At 42.0% G+C, this 15,187-nt stretch overlaps 1 protein-coding gene across 1 annotated transcript; it reads left to right on the top strand.

The window, feature by feature from the left end:
- The first annotated feature begins 10,935 nt into the window (after window positions 1-10,935).
- On the top strand, window positions 10,936-11,883 carry LOC146806202 (olfactory receptor 52D1-like). Its single transcript, XM_085620612.1, has one exon. The coding sequence runs from the start codon at window positions 10,936-10,938 to the stop codon at window positions 11,881-11,883; it is 948 nt and encodes a 315-aa protein (XP_085476738.1).
- Window positions 11,884-15,187: the final 3,304 nt, after the last annotated feature.

Genomic DNA, 15,187 nt, shown 5'->3' with positions numbered 1-15,187 from the left:
TGCAAAGGGAGTGACAGGATGTTTGCTGGACTGTATGGATACTGACTAGGGAATTGAAGGTGTGAAAGATAAGTGTATAGTATGTTAGAAGATTGCATGCATACTGCATAGACATTTGAACCAGTCTATGTGGTAATGTATGGTTCACAACATGAGTACTTGGAAACTGACTAAATCATCAGACTACTGCTAGGACAGTGCCTGGGTAAAACCTTTAAATTTTCAGTTCTGGTACAGTGAAGAGAATAGTACATGGTACTGCACTTTAGTGTCAAACCTGTTTTCAGAGTAGGTATTGAAGGCCAGGTTGAACTTTGGGAGTTACTTTGTGTGGGTGGGAATAGAGATTGCCACAGGAAGTTACTCGGTTTGAAACAGTAAGGACATACGGTATGCCAGCTCACATTCCGTAGCAGTCCATGTTATTAAGAACCAGATAACTGCTGTTAGAAAGCTGTGTGAATGTTGGTCTGATTGTGGGAGTTTGCGTGCTTTTAAGAAAGCATGCAAGATTAGGGGCTGTAAGCTTAGAAGCGCCATGCAGTTGGACATTCTTGCATAGTAATGAATGACTGCCATTGTCGTCGCACTTTTCACCTGTGAGAAAAACTTCTGTATCCTCTTTAAGACAGTTATATGTAAATGGGAGAAACCACTGCTCGTGAATAAACGTGGTACCTTATATAATCACATACAACATGACAAAGAACATGTACACCTAGCAGACACAACAACACTACGTACTGTGGGAACTTTGGCTAGCCATGTACACAAACCAAACATGGCATGGCACCTCTGCCACACCATGCAGAATGTGGGGAGAGTTGGGAGCAAAGTATGTGCGAAGGTGGCAAGTGATTCTCGATTATAAAAGTATACAATGCAAAGTGTTGAGGGGATGTGCCGGACAGACTTGAGTATGCAGAGCACAGACATGTACATGTCAACATACACTGATGGTCTATTGAGTGAAGTGGACAGTGGATGCAACCATAATAGTACAGTCAGTAGGGAAGATTATGAAAAATTAGCACGTACGTACCCCCTCCCAATCTTTAGTGTAGTGGGCTTGCTCGCGGTCCGCAAGTCTAGCGTAGGGGTATGAATAAATGGCACGTTTCTCTGGGTTTGGTTCTTTTCCGGAATTGCGAACGTGTCTTCCAGGTCTGCGCAGCTTACACCTCCATGAGGCTAACGCCATGAGCGAAGGTGGCTGCGTAAATGATGCTCTCAGCCTGCTGGTACCCAGAAACCGTCATGGCCGCTGCAATGCACCTATGCCCCACAGTTCAACTTCCGACACCGCCGTATGTGAAAGAGGGCCCACCACGTGCTGGCAGAAGCTCCTGGGCCGAGGTCTGTGAGTTCGGAAGGCTCCTGAGATCAACGCTGGCTACCGCAACACAGGCACACAGCGCCCAGCCTGAGGCCCAGCACTCTGGCATGCTTTGTATACTACAAACACAGTAGTCCAACAGGTACCAACAGTGGAACGGTGTCTTGAACCCACAATGGATGATGTTAGAACTGCATCTGAGAGTGGAGATGAAGGTACTCCCTTTGACCAGGTGCAACCAACTCTAGGTCCCAACAGTGGAACGGTGTCTTGATCCCAGAATGGACAATGTCCATTCTGCTTGGTTTTCACACAACTCCCTCTGTTGAGGTGCATCACCCTCTGTGCTTCCATAGCTAACTGCTGCACATGATTATTGGACTTGGCTGACTGCAGTCGCTGGAGTACACCGCGGTATAGCAGGTCCGAACAGTGAAACGGGGTATTGATTCTATGATTGAGGATGTCAGAAGTTAAAGTCTGTGATGATCTCTGTGTACCCCCTCCGATCAGGTGCAACCAACTCCGTGCTTCCGAATCCAACGGCAAGTGGCTGTGAGGCGGTAATGACCACTGTCTCTGGCCTACACTGCAGTCAGCAGGGCTCACAATTCAGATCGCGTGGTGATTGTTTAATTACAGTATTCAGTAGGCAACTAACTACAACGTCTATTGAAATATACACAATATCCTTTTAGTATACTTGCTTGAAGAACTTTTTTAAGATGAGTTATAGGTTTACTACAATGACCAAATTCTTCTTGGTAGTGGAAAAGAACACTGAATAACAGTCTACACTGTGGACAGCAGAGATCGCAATTCGAATTGTTTTGATTTATTTATTGCAGAGTTTTTTGTAATTTATGTTGTTGTATTTTGTGAAGAAGAATTGAGAAAAAGTATTCATGGATGTGTGCGCTGACTACTGCCTTCAATTTACACTGCAGACAGCAGTGTTCACATTTCAGATCGCGTCGCTATTGTAGATGACGCAGTCCTGTAGGCAAATGACATTGCTCCAGTGCGCTCGGTCCGCACCACGCATACGCATCTTTGCAGGCTCCGCACACGCTTTTTGTTCCTTCGTGTATTACAAACTGGGCAGCTCAAGTCAATGCCACATGGCTGTGGGCCCTAGTTGACCTCTCTCTCTGGCCTACACTGCAGACAGCAGTGTTCACAATTCAGATCAAGTAGCTATTGCAGATGATGCAGCCCTGTAGGCAATAAACATTGCTCCTAGTACGGCCCACCCGCAGCACGCATCATCGCTGGCTTTGCACATGCTGCATGCTTTTGATGTGGTTATCTGAGTGCACTAGAACTGATGGACCCTTTATGATACAATCTTTTTGTGTATTATTTCAGATCTACTGCCTGTATCTCAGTATACCACAAGTTATCGTTCTTTTACGATAGAATCTTTTGTGTATTACTTCACATCTACTGTCCCTACCTTACTGCAGCACAAACTATTGACCCTTTTATTATTGAATCTCTGTGTGTCTTCCAATGATTACTGTTGTAGTTGATGCTAGCAGCAACCATTCCCTGAGGGCTGGTTTACACTCACCCCACATGCATCCAGCACAGACGTCACTGGATATGTGACCCTGGTAATAAAAAGGAGTTGAGCGCATTTGCCCGTACCCACTTCCACTATCTATCTGTGTCCGTGTGTTCATTATCTATGCATGATACTGCCCATGGGCCATACCACATTACATTGTGCTATGGACAGCATATGCAACCATGTTACCTCTCATAGTGGGGAAAACTTCGGTGATGTAACTTTTAGGTACATGGCTAACACAGGTGGAAGGCTACTTTGCAGAGCATGAATATTGATGAAGATGATGGTTGCATGTTGTGTGTAGTGTAAGATATGTGTACATAGCAAAACGTTTTCAGAAAAACTCTCTAAGCAGAAGAGGTGTGTCTCATCAAATGCTGTAGAGAGAATGACTAAAATGGGTGGCGTTCTCCAACTGCTACAATGGGAAATGTTATGAACTAATCAAATGCTATTTTTTAAGGTCACATGGCAATAGCACACCCAGCGTGCAAGGAGACTGCACCCGACCCGATTTTGAGAAAATATATTTACCATAATATAAGTTTATTACAGTTAGAAATATATAAATGTTTAAAATATTTTGGATTATCGCTTGCTCTCATATACTTCCTTCATATATTTCCTTCAAATCGGGCACCGTACCCAAAAGCTGGAAGCAGGCTGTAGTACTCCAGCTTCAAAAAAAACCTAATCTTAGTTGGGATAGGCTGGATAATCTCCGTCCTATTTCACTCCTCCCCTACCTGGCCAAAGTGGCAGAAAAGGTGGCAAATCTTCAACTTATGGCTTTTGCGGAGAAAGCCAACCTGCTCCATACAACTCAGTTTGGTTTTCGTGCACGCCACTCCACGGAGTCCGCACTGCTCATGGCCACCGAGACCATTAGGCAAGGAGCCGATAAGGGGCATACTATGGCCCTCATTTTACTTGACCTAAGTGCAGCCTTTGACACTGTAGCACATTTCACCTTGCTACAGTGTCTTAATAAAGGGGGAGTCACCGGGTTAGCACTGAGGTGGATCCAATCCTTCCTGACTGACAGGGGCTTTCAGGTCAGACAGGGAGAATACTACTCTCGTGTGTTCAATCTTGATCAAGGGGTCCCTCAGGGCTCTGCCCTTAGCCCCACCCTGTTTAACCTTTATGTCTCCCCTGTAGCCACCATTGTGGAAAGTCATGGCATCCAACTAGTGTCATATGCAGATGACACACAGATGGTCATCTCGCTGTCACGGGCACCTGATGTTGCGGCATCCAGCTTCAGTGCTTGCATGCAGGAGCTTGCATCCTGGATGTCTGACAACTGCCTGAAGCTGAATGGGTCCAAAACTGAAGTGCTCGTGGTAGGAGGTGGACCGAACGTGTGGTCCTCGACATGGTGGCCAGCATGCCTGGGCTCCACTCCTGTGCCGTGTCAAGAGGCCAAAAATCTTGGGGTGATGTTTGACTCCAACCTATCATTTGCTCCCCAGATTAATAGGGTTGTCGGAATGTGCTTCGGTATGCTCAAGAGTCTAAGGAAGATCCTGGACCTACTCCCTGTTGGTGCCAGGCAGACTCTTGTGCATGCCTTGGTCACATCTAGACTCGATTACTCTAACCTCCTCTACCTGGGAGTAAAAGCTAGAAGCCTCAATCGTCTCCAGGTTCTTCAAAATGCCACAGCCCGGCTGGTGCTGAGGCTTCCAAGAAGAATGGCTTCTAAAGCTGCTTTGAAGTCCCTACACTGGCATCCGGTCAGAGAAAGGATTACCTTCAAAGCACTTTGCATGTGTCACGGTATTATTAGGGGCTGGGCGCCCGCTCCCCTACACAACCTTATCACCCCCTATAGACCGGAGCGGATGCTCAGATCCTCTGGCACCGGACTGGTAGTCGTCCCCAAAATCCATAAAGCCCGTATGGGGGGGGGAGATCTTTCAGGTTTCTTGCAGCTAAGAGCTGGAATATGCTTCCGATGGAGCTGCGTCTGGAACCTTCAGAGGCTAAGTTCCGCAGAGCACTTAAAACTCACCTCTTTCGCTCAGCATTGATGTAACCTCCTTGTTCTAGCCGCCTCACTTTTCTTACTCAGCGCGGGGACACGCCGGGGTGCGTAACCATGCGCTTTATAAAATTCCATAATAATAATAATAATACACTTTAAAGTTATTTAGATATAGTTTTGAGACATAAAAAAACTAGCACACTGTCAGTGTTTAGGACGTAATTCTTAAAAGAAAGCAAAACTGATTTCAACTGCATTAGGAGCGTGTTCACAGCAGACAATAAATGGTTGACAGGCTGTCTTTAACAGTGCGTCATACTGCGCTATGAAGCCCCACTGGGTGGAGTCGATGCTACATAAGATATTACATAAATAAATATAAGGGGGCTGTTAACTTTGTTATTCTGTTCAGAGGTGGGGGTCTCTCCTTTAACTGAAGACCCAATAAGAGATGGCAGCTAACACTTGTTTGACCCCTTTCACTGGACCTATTTACCTCTCTTATCACAAAAGCCGGGCCCCGCTGTCCCCAAACTAACCCCTCCAGCCACCTTTTCAGATCTCTTATCCGTCACCAGCTGCCTCCGCCCATGCGAGAGATATTAAACCTCTGTTTGAACAGTCGGGCTGAGTGTCTGGTGTCAAAGGATGGTTGGTTATACAGGGGCTCGTTCACAGGGCCTCGGCACCTGCTCTGAAGAAAAGTGAGGTAAACACGCCTGCAGCCAGCCAGCAGAGCGTGGTTTGAGTCACTGCGTGCCGAGCCGAAGCAGCCGCTGCACCACAGAGTAACACTTTTGGCGCACATGCGCACGATGTAAAGCATCACATGCATGCGAGAGTCTGGACAGGTCGGGCAAAAGAAAGTGCGAATGCAGGCAGCCAATCATATGGAAAAAAAAGCATTTACAAATGCAATAGGACTCGTACAGACTATTATTTTTGAAACCATACACACAACAATGCAAGATACTACATACCACCCACTATTTCCTAGCTCTACACATACATCCAGTCACTTATACATGCAGTTACTCATCAATACAGTACTATAATATGCACTCATACACCTATACATACAGTCACACTCCGCCACTCATCCATAAAGTTACTCACACACCTAGTCAATCATGCAAAGAATCAATCACATACCCATTTACTCGTGTATGCAGTTATACACACCAACTCCCTTATTTATACACACACCACATAACTTATTTATGGAGATACTAACACATACATGCTAACACATACTTACTGTCTTATACAATCACTGATACAAGCAGACACTCATATATACACCCACTCTTCAAATAACTTGCTCTCACGTATAGTCATTTATATACTTCAACACTCACTTATACTGCCTTAAAACATATGTAGTTACTCACACATATACCATTGAGACATTCATTCACTCACCAACACACCCACACACACACTAACTCACCCATACAGCCCTTCCCAGATGCACTTTTGAATCCATACAACCAGTGAATTACCCACTCAGACATCTATGCACAGTCACACACCTCCACCCACCCACACAGACACTCAGGCACCCATACAGATACTCAGACAACAAATCAATAACCCATATAGACACTCATGTAGCTACTCACCAACCCCTGCAGCCGCTTACACACCAACTGAGAGACTAATACATACTTTCACACAGTTTAGTCAGTAACCCATGCATTCAGTAAGACACATTCAATAACTCACTTATACAGTCAGTCACGCACCTACTAAAAAATCCATTCAGGCACTTGTAAATCCACTCATTCTTCAATACACCTTGGCATAGATATATTTGAAAAATATTTAAACTTTACAGAAACACACATTCACTGGATGATGTCACCAGTGATGTCATCAATGATATCATTTGAGATGTCATCAGTGATGTCACTGACCATGTCATGAGTGATGTAATATGTGATGTCATCACCAGTTCATTGCGGGCGTGCGATTTATAGTTAGCTCAACTAACTATAACGGGTGTATTTCTCTGGTTTTATATGATTCAAATGTCCAACTAACTATAACGTCCCTGAAACCTATTTATTTTTAGTGAATTTCAAAGATTTTTTAAATGCTAATTCCTAACTATAAAGTTTGTAAAACATATGGTTTTTTCAGTGAAAATGTAGAACGTCTCTTGGATCCTTCTTTTTTAGGAAAGGACAAAGCGAACCCAAAGTATGGTGCAAATTATTTATTTTATCCCATGTACCACAGCCATAACGTGTTTCAGCCCTCGTGGGGCCTTGATCACATGACACGTTTAGGGAGCATGCATAACCTTTTAAAGTGACAGTGATGCTAGCCGTGACTATAGAAGTAATAGACATGGAAGAAATCTCATCAGTTTATTTCACAAAAGCAGATCAGTTCAACATATTATGAATTGATGTTGGCATGATAGAAATAGTGCAAAATGAGCAATGGTGATATAAAATATCAATAAATATGTAAATAAATAAATAAATATTAAATACGTGCATATAAAGCTCATAAACCGTGCAAGAACATAATGTTAAGAACCCATGTAAATTTGGTAAAAATTGCATAGAAAAAGTAAAACAAATTTAAATTTTATCATATGAATAAAAGCATATTGCCAGTCCAATACGGTTCTATTTGTATGCAACTCAATGCCAAATTATTGCAATTGTGAATACATGCTAATATGCCCAATTTAATAAAATGCAGGTGCAAATTAAAGTGTCATCTAGCGAACCCATAAATTCCCATGTGCAAATTAATGCAAAACTACAAAAACCAAAATGATAAAAACATTTATGAGGCAGAGACAAGATTTAAACAGTTCAAAAAGAGTCCAGTGTCATATGTATGTAAAAAAATCTTCACTGTAATTCAAGCCGTTCGGAGTCTTACAATACAGCTCCAAAATGTATTTAGTCTCCAACCGTCTCAACAAAGCCTCGCAGTCACCACCTCTTCTCAAGGGAGGGACCGTGTCCACAGCAAAATATTTAAGCTCAACTGATTTTTTTGCATGTATGTCCCCAAAATGTCTTGCAACGGGGTACGTCACATCCCTGTTGTTGATTGCCCTTATGTGCTGAAGTATCCACTTGTGGACCTGTATCTTGGTGCTACCAACATAACGCTGGCCACAGGGACACTCCAGCACATAAACGGCAAACTCAGTCTTGCATGTCAGTTTTTTGTTGATGTGGACTGGTTTGTTATTGAAAGTCGTGACATATTCAGTCTTATTGACACCGTGTTTGCAAGCTTTGCCAACAGCACATTTGATAAACCCTTTGCTGGTATTAAGCCAAGTTGTTTTGTTTCTCACCTCAGAGCTACTCTTGACTAACATATCATTCATAGAGCGAGATTTTCTGAATGTTATGTTAGGGGACCTGGTTATTGTACCACCCAAGACTGGGTCATTTTTCACCAATGCCCAGTATTTATTTATCATCCTACGTATGATTTTATGTTGAATACTGTAGGTGAGAATTAGTCTAGATGGCTGTGTTGCCTCTGATACCAGGTTTGAAACAGTGCTAGTCTTACAAACCAATGTCTGTGTTCTACCCTGTTCATTCGCTCAGATCATAGCTTTGTTGATCACATCCAATGAGTAGCCTCTCCTGAGAAATCTATCTTTGCATTCTTTCTGTGCTGATAGACAATCTAAGTCGGAGCTGCAAATTCTCCTTATCCGCAGCATTCCTCCGTAAGGGAGGCTGCGGATAAGGTAGGCAGGATGGTGGCTTGTAGCATGTATTAGGGCATTGCCATCTGTGGATTTTCTATATAATCCAGTGTGTAGCTGATTATTCTGAACGGAAATCTCCACATCCAAAAAACAAATAGATACATTGTTGACCTGACCAGAAAACCTGAGATTAAGATTGTTGTCATTTATTTGCTCAATGAATTGGAGGGCACCAATCTCTGTGCCTCTCCAAATTATTAGCAAATTGTATATGTACCTGTACCACCTTATTGTGTTGTTTGACATTGTTTCTTCAAAGGTGGACCTGAGAACCTGTTCTTCTCAGAACCCCATGTGCAGACAGGCATAGCTTAGGGAAAAACATGCCCCCATAGCCACACCCCAAACCTGCTGAAACACCTGGTTCTGGAATAAAAAAAAGTTATTCTCAAGGCACATAGAAATCATGGTCAGTATCATTTTGTTATGCTTGTAAAAGCAGATCGGTCTGGTATTTAGAAACTGCTCTATCGCTTTTAAACCATCCATATGATGTATACTCGTGTATAAAAGACGAGACATCTAATGAAATAAGCAGATAGTCATGATTCCAAACAATGTCATTTAGTTTTCTTAATAGATCTCCTGTGTCCAAAATAAAAGACGGTAAACCTCTCACAAAATATATATATATATATCACCACTCTGTAAACGCGGCTTCCCTCGCACTGCTGGTGGGGCGATGAGGTCCTCTTGTATCAATAAAGAGGAATTAAATAAGAGGGCTAAAATCTCAAATGTTGAAAAATGTGTTGCCGAGACTGATAAATGCCAAAACAATGCACACCATGCTATAAGCAACCACTGCCTTTTATGTCCATTAGATCATTAAACATTTATTGTATCATGGTCTTGACCTTGACAGGCCTGACCTTTACATGACCTTGGCGCGATACTACTGCCTGAACTGTTTAGAACTGAGTTGAAATAGTACATTTGCAGGTCGAGGCAATGAGCAGGGACAGTAGCGGAAATTGAAACGTACTGGTAGCTAGGTGGTAGGATGGAGTGTTGTCAATGATTTAGTACATCTCATTGATGGTTGGTAGAAATGATAGGCTTTTACAACTTTTACCAGCAGTAAATGCAAGCAAATTAATTTAAGTTAAATGGTGAAATAAATGATGAGAATCTTTAGTTGTCACAGTCAATGCTTTGAGGACCCTACATCCATCTGCAATACAACCCCAAGTGCTTCTCAAAGCAAACATTGGTCAGCTCTTTCAATATAGTGTTTACTATCCGTACTGTAGTACTGATTGTGTACACTTAAAGCAGAACTGATAAGCATAATTGGCATGTAGGGGTAGGTAATGGTTGACATATAAAGGAGTGGGCAAGGAAAGCTAGGGATAGTGCAGGATTAGTTACTTTTCCAGAACTGTAGTGGTGTATCTCGAAGCAAGCAAGGTACCGCAGGGTTAACCGTATTATCAAGTCTTGGCATTATTCTGCAGTGAAGCATGAATCAAGGTTGAAATGTACCTTGGTACCGATGCCAACATTCCTTAGACATGATGTACCAGAGGGGAAGCAGAACCAAGACTAGTCATAAACACTCATGAACTTGGGTTCATGTAGTCAGCAGTGAGACGTGGAAAAGACGATTTGTTTTGTTAAAACTCATATGCTCTCACAAGATGTCCATAATCCTAAATCCACTGCATACAAGTTAGAACTATCAATGGACCCGTACATAAATTAATTTGTTCAGAATTCATAAATAGACTATAGTTAAACGCAATAGGCAATGATTAAACTCAAAGATTTCTGAAGCTCCTCCTGCAATTCTTAGCTAACAAAGGGCCCTCATTGCAATGTGAATGATCAGAATGCAGTAGCTGGAATGGAGTGATTGCTAATTGAGCACTGACTGCTTTGAAAAGTTGCATTGGAAGTCATTCTGGATAAATACATTGTTATGCTTCAAGGCTAGTTAGCTGGATGGATAGAAATCAGACTCTAGTCTAGTGCTCCGTAAATGCATATTTCACAGATATCCTGGAAATAATATCTTCTGCTTCTGAAATATGGACCATTGTACCCCTTATTTCTGTGCAATACCAGCACATGCACATGAAGGGTATGATGGCACTGAAACGCTGTCAGTTATATGGGCTACATATATGATGCAGATGACAGAATGACATAGAATATGATTAATACAAAGGAGACACTCAAGGGAGGAGCTACAGCGTGGGAACTGGACACAACTAAATTAACAATCATTTTTGGTTTCTTTACAGGAGCAGTGAACTCTCTATAATCAGTTTCTGATGATGTCTCTGCCAATGACGTCATCTTTCAACAGCAGCTGCAGACATCCTTCAGTGTTCTTCTTGCTGGGGATTCCGGGGATGGAGGACTCCCACCACTGGATTGCCATTCCATTTTGTCTTATGTACATTGGGGCTCTGATAGGAAACCTGGTTGTGCTCTTTTTGATTGTAACCAATAGCAGCCTCCATGAACCTATGTACATTTTTCTCTCAATGCTTTCAGCCACAGACCTGGTCTTACCTTCATGCACATTGCCTAAAGCATTAGGCATATTTTGGTTTAATGCCAGGAACATTACATTCCACGCTTGCCTCACCCAGATGTTCTTCGTTCATTCTATTTATTGTTTGGAATCCGCCATTTTGGTGGCCATGGCCTATGACCGCTATATTGCAATATGTGACCCGCTTAGATATGCTTTGAAGTTTACAAACACTCTCATTAGGAAAATTGCAATATTAGGGCTTATCCGAAGCCTTTCTGTAGTATCACCCTGCATCTTTCTGCTCCGCAGATTGCCATACTGCAACAACAATATTGTGCCTCATAGTTATTGTGAGCACATGGGCATAGCCAGGTTAGCCTGTGCTGATGTGACAATCAATATCTTCTTTGGGTTAGTTGCAGCCATTGTGGTGGTGGCATTAGATGCAGTATTAGTTGTTGTATCTTATTTTCTGATTCTCAGAGCAGTGTTGAACATGAACTCGCTACATGCCCGCAAAAAGGCATTCAGCACCTGTGCCTCACATGTTTGTGTAATAACACTGTTTTATGTGCCTGCATTATTCTCTTTTTTGGCACATAGATTTGGCAGGCATATCCTTCTTCATGTGCATGTTACTGTGGCCAACCTTTATTTCTTAGTGCCATCCACTTTAAACCCAGTCATCTATGGTGTTAGCACAAAGAAAATTAGGCAGTGTGTGCTCAAGCTATTGCAATAAATAAACTCATGTACACAGTGCTTAATTTGTGCCATGGGTAGAGGTGGTGGACACCACGGCTAATCGTTGAGAACCAGGATATATTAATCATCATCCAGCTTTGACCCTGAGCAAGAGAGCAAGGCAGACAGGGGAGAAGTAGGAGGAAGATAAAGGTAGGAAAACAGTGGCAAAGAGAGTCAACACGGATGCAAAATAATCTGCAAGAAAGAGGGAAAGAAGCAGGAGGTGTAGGGTGGTGAAAGAAAGTGGCTTGAGGTGTATTCAAGCTAGTCTGCTGGCCTCCTGTTCAGAGCCGCATGGCCATAACAGACTCCCAAACACCTGAACCAGCTTCCAGATCCAGCTGGAGCAAGCCCCTGACCCCAAGTGGTGCCCCTCAGGTTCTGAAGCCTTAGTAAGGCCTCATTGGAGCTTAACATATGTTTTTGGGTTCTTTGTAACCCAAACTGTGGCCTTTGGTGCCAAAACATTGTCGCTTGCAGTGCCATTCAATGCGAAGTTCAGTCGACCTGACCCTTCTCGCTACAGCATCAACCGCTTGTGGAGAGTGCTACCAAAAAGCTACAGCCCAACTGTTCGTGATGACAACATGATCTTCGTGCTAAAGCGATGACCTTCTGCGATGCCAGGCCTGCTCTTCGTGCTACATCAGCGACCATCCACAATACTTCCCTGCTCCTCGTGGCCACTTCCACTGTAATTAGGACTCTTTTCACTTGACTGAGAAGGTACATTTTCAGAAGGACAAACTTGATCCCAGTATCTAATCTACCCTCCATCGCGGTCATCCTGAACTTGTGACTTTCTCCCAGTCTTGCACAGCCGAATCGCTGCAAGTGGCACTTAGGGCGTTTTGTGGCTTTTTTCACTTAAATATTTAAAAATCAATAACTCAGGTTCTACTAATTGAATTTTTGTCATATCAAACTCTTTAGAAAATGTTACTAGATTTCTCTAAATTGAGGTGTTATTTTTCTTGTGTGGTGTTTTTTCTTTATTACTGTTTGAAGTGCTGCACACATACTTTACATATAGTCTAAGTTAAGCCCTACAGCTCTGTGGCAAGTTAAAAGAGGTTTGAGCACAGGCTAATTTAGGGATTGCTTGTGACTTCCCCATGGCAAGGATTGTGGTTGATGTTTGTGGAGGGTTTCACCCTCCTCAACCAGTAACCCAATGACTTACACGTGTTATACATATGGACGATTTGAATTCAATCCTATGCCATTGCACCAATCCAGTTTCAGCTAGACTTGATCAACCGAAGACCAAATTGTTAGTTTAAAACTTCATATTGATAAAACATTGCATAGGGGCCTAAATTTATATACATGTTTCATTGATTACACAGCAGCCTTTTATCAGATTAACAGATCGAAGTTTTGGAAACCATTATCTAACTGGAGTATCATTGAATCATTACTACAGTTTTTATTTTTGCTTCACAAAAACAACTGGCTCCAAATTAAGTTAACTAACAACATGATTTACCCCCAAAGACGTCCACAAATAACAACCTTAAAGGCTGCATTCTTGCACCACTTCTTTATTTTAAATATATATCATATCTATCCTTCTACTTATAGAACACTAACAGAGTTGCACCAAAATTAGGAAAGCAACTCATAACCTACTTAGCCTGTGCTGGCGATAATAAACTTTTCTCACTTACCCCTAGTGGTCTCCAACAACCATCTAATGAAATTGGAAGAATTCAGTTATGCTTATGATCTAAAGGTAATCCTTGATAAGACAAAAAAGAATGTTTGTTTGGAAAGCCTGGGAAAGGTCTGAGATGGCTTATAAACAGGATTTGCCTTGAGTAAGTGAATTCATGTGATTACCTGGGGGTTACTGTTACTAATAGCTTATCATTCTATGCACATGCTGAAAATAGGCGACAGAAAGCAACCATTAGCACAAAAACAGTGAAAAGATACACTAGTAAATATGGCGGGAGAGCAATTACACAAGCACTTAATATAATGAACTTGAAACTGATACCAAATTTATTGTACAGTTCCATTGTCTTTGATGATTCAACAGGTATCACTCTAAATAAAATCTACAATAATGGGATAAGATCTTCGTTATCTTTACAGCGTTCAACACCAGAAACAAGACTTAGACTGGAACTCTTGCTACCATCTCTGAAAAACCAGCAACACATGATTAAGATAAACTACATCTGTGAATGTCTAGTATATACAGAGGAGTCCAAAAAGTGACACATTGCTGACAAATTGAGATGTGCCAGGATTATCAGTTGTACATTGAGTCTACCCTCGGTCAATATTATTACCACAAGGAATAATTTATAGTTCCTACAGGTTTGGTAGCAACATCACGGCTACACCAGTAAAGCTTGATATGAAATAATCTAAATACTATTAGCAGAACAGTGGATTTGGGCTTGCCAAAAACATGCAATGTTTTCTGACTATACCATGGATTCTCACTCACACACAACTCAGGGATACCTTTCATAAATTTTGGCGTTATCCTGTAAACTCATGTTTTTATGATTTTGCTTGTTTTTTTTATTCCATTGGCCCACCTCAATGGCCCATGGAACTTGAATTTTCTAGCCACAAATTCTTGCTTGCACTGTAATTGCAAGAATGAAACTACTGAGCACATTGAATGCATTTGTCCAGTACTCATCTAGTTGCGGAAAATGTATCTGAAGCCTTTGTTTATTGCCAGCAAGATATGAATAGCAAAGGAAGCTGCAATTTAACACACAACTTCAAGCAATCAGAAAGATAACTACATTTTTTGATTTGACTTACTACCTGTTATGCCAGACTAGTTGTAAGAACATTTGTGAATGGCAACTCTAGAATTTTAAATCACTGCCGTACTTGTTAGGAGGGCGATGGACAACTTATTGTTTAGATGCTTTTATCACTAATAACTGTTTAACAATATAAAATACATGTTATATTCATCCATTTTAATGAACCATCAGACTTTAAAACCTTGCCTTGTCAACTATCAACATTGTCAGTAAAGCATTAAATTCAAAGACATTTGTTCCAGAGTCTTATTTCTACATTTACAGTTCTCTTAGGACCAACCAACCAAGGTGCCCCCCACAAGCTGCTCCAGCTCCAGGAGTGCTTGAATTAATACAAAACCTCTTCGGGGGTCAAGGATTCAATTCTTTGGGGAGGCTTAGATTGACTTGTCATGTAACTCTCCTTGTTGGTGGGGGGCTGCAACTCCTACATACATGCTCCAAAATGGTTGATGGTGCCCCTGCATTTCTTGGGGCACCACAAGGCCAATATGATAATTT

This window comes from Triturus cristatus, chromosome 8 (genome assembly GCF_964204655.1).
Source record: "Triturus cristatus chromosome 8, aTriCri1.1, whole genome shotgun sequence".
In the NCBI taxonomy this organism is placed as follows: Eukaryota; Metazoa; Chordata; class Amphibia; order Caudata; family Salamandridae; genus Triturus; species Triturus cristatus.
Note: the sequence above shows the minus strand (reverse complement) of the source record. Positions and strands in the feature narration are given on the sequence as shown.

What these genes read in the sequence shown, in the direction of transcription:
- LOC146806202 (XM_085620612.1), top strand. Translation starts at nt 10,936, where the DNA reads ATGTCTCTGCCAATGACGTCATCTTTCAACAGCAGCTGCAGACATCCT.